The 9,039-nt window shown below is 49.5% G+C and overlaps 1 protein-coding gene across 1 annotated transcript; it reads left to right on the forward strand.

The window, feature by feature from the left end:
* The first annotated feature begins 343 nt into the window (after positions 1-343).
* On the forward strand, positions 344-4,885 carry LOC123425719 (triacylglycerol lipase OBL1-like). Its single transcript, XM_045109431.1, has 4 exons — positions 344-772; positions 1,953-2,251; positions 3,629-3,662; positions 3,753-4,885. Exons 1-4 carry the CDS (start codon positions 436-438, stop codon positions 4,640-4,642), a joined length of 1,560 nt encoding a protein of 519 aa, XP_044965366.1. The 5' UTR covers positions 344-435; the 3' UTR covers positions 4,643-4,885.
* The last annotated feature ends 4,154 nt before the right edge of the window (positions 4,886-9,039 follow it).

Here is a 9,039-nt window from a genome sequence, read left to right on the forward strand (position 1 = left end):
GTTATTTCGATACTGCAAAATATTTTTAGCGTGTGCCAATTACACGGTTGTTGGAGATGCTCTAACCCACTCAACCCACAAATGGTAAAAAACCGTGTCCGGTGATTGATCGACCACAGGTGAGAGAGTCTCATGCCACGTGATCCACAAAACGCGGTGACAAAAACCAGCAAGCGCATGCATGTACAGGCCCTACGTACGCAAAACCCTAGCTAGACAGCCATCAACCTTGGCCCTGGTCAATCAATCACTCAACAGCAAGCCCAGCCCGGCCCGACTTGGCCCGGCCCTTCCTGTTTCCCTCCAAAGCCCTATAAAAGGCACCCTTCTCCCCAGTGTATCAGTGTGCCTTGAGCTCATCGTCTGTGTTCACTTGCTACACTCACATCACGTAGCTAAGTTAAGCTAGGAAGAAGCACTCGCCCCTCGGCGAACATGGCGGTAGCCGGATCAGCTGCTGCTGGTCGTCCCAAACTGGGGGAGGAGAAGCTGATCATCCGGCCGGAGAAGGTGCGGTTCATCGACATCCTGTCCCTGCTGATCCTGCGCCGGCCCATCACCAGCTACGCCTTCGTCGACGCCGGCGACCAGACGGCCCGTGACGTCGGCATCACGCCGGGCGACATCTTCGTCGCGCTCACCCAGATCATCCAGAAGGCCCTCGCTGCTGCCTACTACCCGGCGAAGATAATCGGGGCCATCGTCGAGCTGCTCCTCAACTTCTTCGCCCTCAACGGAGGCCTGCTCGGCATCGTATGGAACGTCATCAGATGTACGTATTCACGTGTATTATATAATTAACCATCTTGATCCTAACTAACTCATGCACTATCAACTTTTAAATGAGAGCATGCCACAAATTGGGACGAATATATGTACATGTGCACGACGCCAAGCTGATGATCGACTTCAATTTAGCTGAACTTGAATAATTTGAGTCACAACATATATAAATTTACTATATATGTACAAACGTGTGACGTGTTTACCTATAATCAAGTAAATGAGTAAAGGACAAACAAATGATTGACGATGTCGAGATATAGAGGTATGGAACCATGTATAATGACTGCATGAGGTAAGTTTTCTACAGGGACGACCCAGAACGAACAAAATGTATGATCCCTCTCCCTCCCTCTCTCTCTGCGTGCGTGCGTGCGTGCGTGCGTGCGTGAGTGCATGGGTTTTTTCTTTAATATTTTTTGCCTTACTATGTGTCATTATTCTTCATGCAAGTTGTTTCAAATATTTCCTTCACACGTGAGAATTTTATGTTTTGTTGTCAAACTAAAGTTTGCCTATTTTCCCACTATTTCTTCTTCGTAGCTTTGTCTTGTGTGTGTGGTTTTTCTTTAATCAAGCTTAAGTAGATATGTGCTATGGTGTTCATTTAATCAAGCTTAAGTAGATATGTGATAAATCCTTATAACACATATAACACACGTATACACACGAAGTAGTTACCTTTTTTATGGGAAGACTTTTAACAGCTGATATATAACAAATAATGCTATATATGATCAAACTTCCATCTGAAGATTGTGTCCATGTGTAAATATCATGTATTTGGAACATAGGGGGTTCATAAGCAAAAGCAAGCAAATGACACACCATCAGCTCATATTTTAATGGTTCCCAAGTGTCATGTCTGTTTTTCCTTTCTTTCTCATGACCAAGTTACAGCCCTAATCAACGCATGCCACATACAATATAATGCGAATTAATTGCCATGCATATTCCAACCATAGAAATCACTTAGATCAGCACATGTATGGATGAGTATAGTACAGTTTGGTTAATGAAGCAGCCCGCCAGTACTACAAATTTTGCTAGAATTTAGCAGCTGTACCTGTACCTAACATGAATTGATAGCTCGTACTAGTCATTAAAACAAAACGAAGCACGCATGCATGATAGCAACACTGATCTGAATTGAATGCGCACTCATGCAGTTAAGCTGGTGATCCCTCGCCGGGAGGCGGCCAACTTCCGGACGATGATCGGGATGATCGACGGGAGGACGGAGCTGAAGCCTGCACCAGCAGCATCTGTCGGCGACATGCGGCAGCTGCAGGTGCTTGACGTCGTGGTCTCCGGCGAGGTGGCGGACCTGGAGAGCGGCGGGTACGTGACGGCTGGGACGCCCCTCGTCCTGCGGCAGTACCTCATCCTCGAGATCACAGTCATGGCGGCCAAGATCGCCTACGAGAACGGCGCCTTCGTCAAGAACGTGGTCAACAACGTGTGGAAGGTATATAATTCTCATTACACACATAAAATGATAAACAAAATCCCTTCATAAAAAATATACTCCAGGTGCAGCAACGTCACTACATAGACTATGATTAAAGGAAAAAAAACACATTTTGAGTGAAATACAAGTGGACGGAATGAATGATCTAATGCGTTTTTCGCAAAAAAGAAAATGATCTAATGCGTACAAGTTGGACTATATGCATGAGAACAGGACAGCAGCTAACACTGTTCAACGGTAGCAAGCACATCAATCATATTTTGGGCCAGACATATACACATGCAGGGCCTTAATTTTTCTATGCATCTCTGCATATGCATGAGTAGCTCCGTGGAGACAAGTACCAGTAAAAAAGATATAGGCACGTGGTTATTTTAGATCTGTTTTCCTTATGTGCAAAGTTACTCTAGATCTGTTGACTGGTGCACAGCTACGCACCGCCCCCAGCATCAGTCACAATGGATTTTCACGTAGAATATATAATATGTTTTCTACTATTTTCGTCCGAATTTATTAATATTCATTGTATTTTGAATCAAAGTTTAGCCATATATTTTACTATTAAAATATTAATTTATGTCACCAAAAGTTATATTGTTGGATTCGTATTTCAGTCTAGTTTTTAGTGATACTATTTTTGCTATGCATATCTTATACTCCCTCCGTACTTAAATATAAGTCTTTTTAGAGATTTTATTATAGATTACATAAGAGCAAAATGAATGAATGTACACTTTAAAATATGTCTATATTCATCCATATGTAGTTTGTAATGAAATTTTTGAAAAGGCTTACGTTAAGAAATGAAGGAAGTATTTTATAATTCAAGCCATTGCCAAAATATGACTCAAAATATGAGTGGATAGTAAACTCGGACAAAGGTAGTATTTTATAATTCATCATAGGCCCTCACTAATATATTTTCAGTGTGTGAGAAATAACCAAGTCACATTCAACTCCTACTACTCCCTCCGTTCCTAAATATAAGACATTTTAGAGATTGTACTATAAACTACATACGGATGTACATAGACATATTTTAGAGTATAGATTCACTCATTTTGCTCCGTATGTAGTCTCCTAGTGAAATCCCTAAAAGGTCTTATATTTTGAAACGGAGGGAGTACATCATTATATTTGATTTTACTCGAAAATTCATGCAAGATTTATATTTTATCAAATGATTTGAAGTTAGATGAGACTTTGTTAGTTCTCATCTAGATGAGAATTAGCAAAATCGATGTGGCAAACTAGCTAGTGTGGAACTTCTTTCCTCAACTACCTAATAATTAATATTTTCTTCTAGACCATGCATGTAAACCTTACGTGTATTATATATTTATCTAATAAGTTTATGTGCGCGGTTTTTTGCAGTTCAATTTCGTTGGGTTCTACAACGGCTGGAACAGTAAGTAGCAAAGCTAGCACGAATTAATCAAGAGATCGAGCTGGTTAGTAAACTATTAAGATCACCGAGAGAGTTCCTATTACTGTGCAGAGTTTCTGAAGGAGGACACGACCCAGGCGTTCGTTTTCACGGACCGGGCCAAGGATGCGAGCGTGGTGGTGGTGGCGTTCCGCGGCACGGAGCCATTCAACATGCAGGACTGGTCTACCGACGTGAACCTGTCATGGCTGGGCATGGGCGCCATGGGCCACGTCCACGCCGGCTTCCTCAAGGCGCTGGGTCTCCAGGAGGAGGACGGCAAGGACACCAACCGCGCCTTCCCCAAGGACGCCCCCAACGGCGCCGCCCCCATCGGCAAGGACATCGCCTACTACAAGCTCCGCGAGGTGATCCGCGACCAGCTCAAGGCGCACTCGCAGGCGCGGCTCGTCATCACGGGCCACAGCCTCGGCGGCGCGCTCGCCGCCGTCTTCCCCGCGCTGCTGGCGCTGCACGGGGAGACGGAGATCCTGGGCAGGCTCGGCGCCGTGCAGACCTACGGGCAGCCGCGGGTGGGCGACGGCGCCTTCGTCAACTTCTTCCGCGCCGAGGTGGAGAAGGCGGCGGCGTTCTACCGCGTGGTGTACCGGTACGACATCGTGCCGCGGGTGCCGTTCGACGCGCCGCCCGTGGCGGAGTTCAGACACGGCGGCTCGTGCGTGTACTATGACGGGTGGTACGACGGGAAGGTGCTCGCCGGCGACGCGCCCAACCCCAACTACTTCGACCCGCGGTACCTGCTGTCCATGTACGGCAACGCGCTTGGGGACCTGGTGAAGGGAGCCTTCCTGTGGGCGAGGGCCGGCAAGGACTACCGCGAGGGCGCCGTCTCCCTGCTCTATCGCGCCTCCGGCCTGCTCGTCCCCGGCCTCGCCTCCCACAGCCCGCGAGACTACGTCAACGCCGTCCGCCTCGGCCGCATCGCCCCAAAGTCACTCTAAGTCTAAGGCCGGACTGCCGGAGACAAGAAGAGACGTGCCAATGCCACTGTGTGTTTACGAGAGAATTGGCGAGTGAGATGAATAAATTGTTCCATTCCGTTAGGTTGTGTGTGCGCGCTATATTATGAAGTGTTGTACTGCTTAGGTGTTCATTCATGTGTGACTCCCCTATCTGCATGCCGCTCTGTCTCGGCAATAAATAATTGATCCAAGGCCTTCATGAATAAAATGCAATTGAAAGAACTAGTTGTGGTAATCACTTTTATTCATCAACGGTGATATTATTTGTCTTGAGTCATCATCATACAAAAGAGGAATATATTTATATATTGTTGTGCTGTGTTCTTTCTAGAACGACAGAACAGAAATATACAACATTTTTTCTTGGGTACACCCCACAAAACGTACAAAGAACAACTTATACCCACTTCGTACATACGTATACTTATCTTGTATTTGCATATATACGACTGTCTATAGTGTAGAATACAATGTGGTATACGTTTTTCTTTATATGTTTGAGGATGTACCGAAGCACATGTCAGTATATAATCAGATACACTTATTCATGTAAATACACACGCTACCACCCAGCCCCATGAGCATATCAAAAATATTGAGCCAAGATTGACAAAATCATCAAAAACAGCTACGATTTGATCTCTGATGAACTAGAGGAGAAATCATCCTTTCAACTGTTAAACTACAGGTTATTCGATAAAACAGAAAACTATTAAACCGCATGTTGATTTCAAACGCATACACACAAATGTAGGGAAATGACGTGCTGTTGCTTTTGACTACTTTCTCGGGAAAAAAAAGTACTGCACATTCTTATGTACGTGGGCCTCAGCTAGCCAGTCCTGGATCACTTGTTTGCTTGATGTGTCAAACAAAATGGATAAAGACCAACAATCAGTCATGAAATAAAGCACTGTCTTTCACGGCATCGTGTCTGGGCAGTCATGCTCGTCTATCGGCAAAATCCAGCTGGACGTCCTCTTCGGCGACAAGGCTCACTTTCGCCGAGAGTCCATATGGTTCGAGGTAGTGGACCTCAGCAACCCGTATCACGCGCTGCTGGGCAGACCGGCTCTGGCCAAATTCATGGCTATTCCGCACTATGCCTACCTGAAGATGAACATGCTGGGTCCAAAGGGCATCATCACTGTTGCTGGCGACTACAAGAAGTCGCTCGAGTGCGCCCAAGATAGCAGCCGCCTCGCTGATGCCCTGGTGATCGCCGAGGAGAAGCGGCAGATCCTTCTCCTCCGTCCCAGTCGGCCGGCAAGGGCTCTTTCAAGACGGCCAAAGAAACCAAGCAGGTCCCACTCGACCCTGCCAACCTCAAGCAATACGTCACCATCGGAGCTGGCCTCAGCCCCAAATAGGAAGGCGAGCTCGTCGACTTCCTCCTTGAGAAACGGGACATCTTCGCATGGTCTCCCAAAGACATGTCGGGTGTTTCGAGGAAGTACGCCGAGCACAAACTTCACGTGCGACCGGATGCAAAGCCGGTGAAACAACCTTTGTGCCGCTTCGCCGAGGGGAAGGGGCACACAATCGGAGAAGAGATCACCCGGCTCCTTGCAGCTGGCTTCATCATGGAGGTTTTCCACCCGGACTGGTTAGCTAATCCAGTCCTGGTGCTGAAGAAGAACAACACCTTGCGAATGTGTATCGACTACACGAGCATGAATAAGGCCTGTCTGAAAGACCCTTTCGCGTTGCCTAGGATAGATCAAGTGATCGACTCCACTACAGGCTGCAAATTGCTGTCGTTTCTGGATGCTTATTCAGGCTACCATCAAATCAAGCTGGATCCAGCTGATCGCCTGAAGACCTCCGTCATCACGCCCTTCGGGGCTTACTGCTACACCACCATGACGTTCGGTCTGAAGAACGCGGGTGCGACATTCCAACGCTGCATGCAGCAGTGCCTACTGCCACAGATTGGCACAAACATCCACGTTTATGTGGATGACATCGTCGTCAAGACGAAGTAGCATTCAGCCTCCTCGACGATCTGCGGGAGACGTTCGCCAACCTGCGCGAATACAAGATCCGGCTCAACCCAGAGAAGTGCGTCTTTGGGGTTCCAAGCGGCAAACTCTTCGTGTTCTTCGTGTCCGCTCGTGGCATCGAGGCGAACCCCAAGAAGATCGGCACCATCGAGCGGATGGTGCGGCCGGCTCGAATCCTAGACGTCCAGAAATTCACCGGCTGCCTGGCATGCCTCAGCCGGTTCGTCAGCCGGCTTGGCGAGAAGGCCCTTCCACTCTACCAGCTCATGAAGAAGACGACGAAATTTGAGTGGAACGACCAGGCGGACGAAGCCTTCCGCGACCTCAAGAGGGTCATCTCAAGCCTGCCAATCTTGGCAGCGCCGGGTGAAAGGGAACCCATGCTCATATACATTGTCGCGACCACTCGCGTGGTTAGTGCAGTGTTGGTAGTTCAACGCAAGGAGGAGGGAAAGGTACTGTTAGTGCAACGCCCTGTCTACTACCTCAGCGAGGTCTTGTCCGCCTCCAAGCAGAACTACCCCCATTACCAAAAAATGTGTTATGGTGTTTACCTTGCTGCAAAGAAATTGAAGCAATACTTCCAAGAGCATGCCATCACTGTGGTGAGCACTACTCCACTTTCAAAAATCATGGGCAACCGTGACGCAACAGGCAGGATTGCCGAGACCCAGTTCGAGCCGCCGCCTCCAGACTCTACGCATTGGCGGATGCACTTCGACGGCTCGAAGATGCGGACGGGTCTGGGAGCCGGCATCGTCTTGACGTCTTCGAAAGGAGACCAGCTCAAGTATGCTCTCCAGATCCACTTCGCCGCCTCCAACAACGTCGCCGAGTATGAAGCACTGACTCACGGCCTCCGGCTCGCTAAGGAAATTGGCATCCGACGCTCATATGCTTCGGCGACTCAGACTTGGTGGTACAGCAAGTTTCTGGCGAATGGGACGCCACGGACGCAAACATGGCAAGCTACCGCTTCCTCATCCAACAGCTCAGCGGCCCCTTCGAGGGTTGCGAGTTCCACCATGTTCCCAGAGCAGACAATGAGGCGGCTGATACACTCGCCAAAATTGGCTCCATGAGACAGGCTATCCCAGCCGGCGTCTCCCTCGAGCAACTCTACAAGCTGTCTATCAGGTCATCTCCCGAGTCGACATCGATCTTCGTGCCGGCTGATTCTACGGTGCAAGCGCCGTCGGCTCCACCAGCTACGCCGGCTACAGCTCCTGTGCCGGCTACGCTGGCCATGTCGACTCTAATAGTGGCACCGGCTGATTCTACGGTGCAAGCGCCGTCGGCTCCACCAGCTACGCCGGCTACAGCTCCTGTGCCGGCTACGCTGGCCATGCCGACTCCAATAGCGGCACCGGCTGAATCTACGGTGCAAGCGTCGTCGGCTCCACCAGCTACGCCGGCTACAGCTCATGTGCCGGCTACGCTGGCCATGCCGACTCCAATAGTGGCACCGGCTACAACAACTACTCTGGCTCCGCCGTGCCTCGAATCCTGTCGTCTCGACACCCAGTGGGTGGACGTCATGGAGGTAGACGGCGAGCCAGCTGCCACAGCAGCATCAAAGACACCTCGTCTCGAGCCCACGACCGATGCTTCACCAAGCGCGGGGGCTGCAGAAGCCCCTCATAGTCAGGTCGAGGCGGAGCCAGCCCTTGTGTCGGCTTCGTCATGGGCTCAACCTATCCTGGCCTTCCTCCTTCGCGGCGAGCTTCCTCAAGACGAGGCGGAGGCAAGGCAGATCCAGTGCAGGTCTGCAGCCTACGCCATCATCAATCGCGAGCTGGTGCGGCGCAGCGTGACTGGCGTGTTCCAGCGCTGCATCGAATCAGAAAAGGGACATGAGATCCTTAGAGACATTCACGAGGGGGAGTGCGGGCATCACACCGCCTCAAGAATCCTGGTGGCCAAGGCGTTCCTCCATGGATTCTACTGGCCCACGGCCCTCGAGGAGGCCGTGGATCTGGTCGACAAATGCGAAGGCTGCCAGTTCTTCAGCGCAAAGAGCAACATGCCGCCTTCGGCCCTCAAAAACAGTCATGGTCATTCGCCGTCTAGGGACTGGACATGGTAGGGGCCTTCAAGACGGCTCGTGGTGGAATGACCCATCTCTTGGTAGTCGTCGACAAATTCACCAAGTGGATCGAGGCCAGACCTATAAAGAAGCTTGATGGCCCCACGGCTGTCAAGTTCAACATGGACATCTCTGTTTGATATGGCGTCCCCCACGGCATCATCACCGGCAACGGCACTGATACGTCTCAAACGTATCTATAATTTTTGATAGTTTCATGCTGTTATCTTGTCAACTTTGGATGTTTTATATACCTTTTATATCTTTTTTTGGGACTAACTTATTAA

This window comes from Hordeum vulgare, chromosome 1H, assembly GCF_904849725.1.
Source record: "Hordeum vulgare subsp. vulgare chromosome 1H, MorexV3_pseudomolecules_assembly, whole genome shotgun sequence".
Classification (NCBI taxonomy): domain Eukaryota; kingdom Viridiplantae; phylum Streptophyta; class Magnoliopsida; order Poales; family Poaceae; genus Hordeum; species Hordeum vulgare.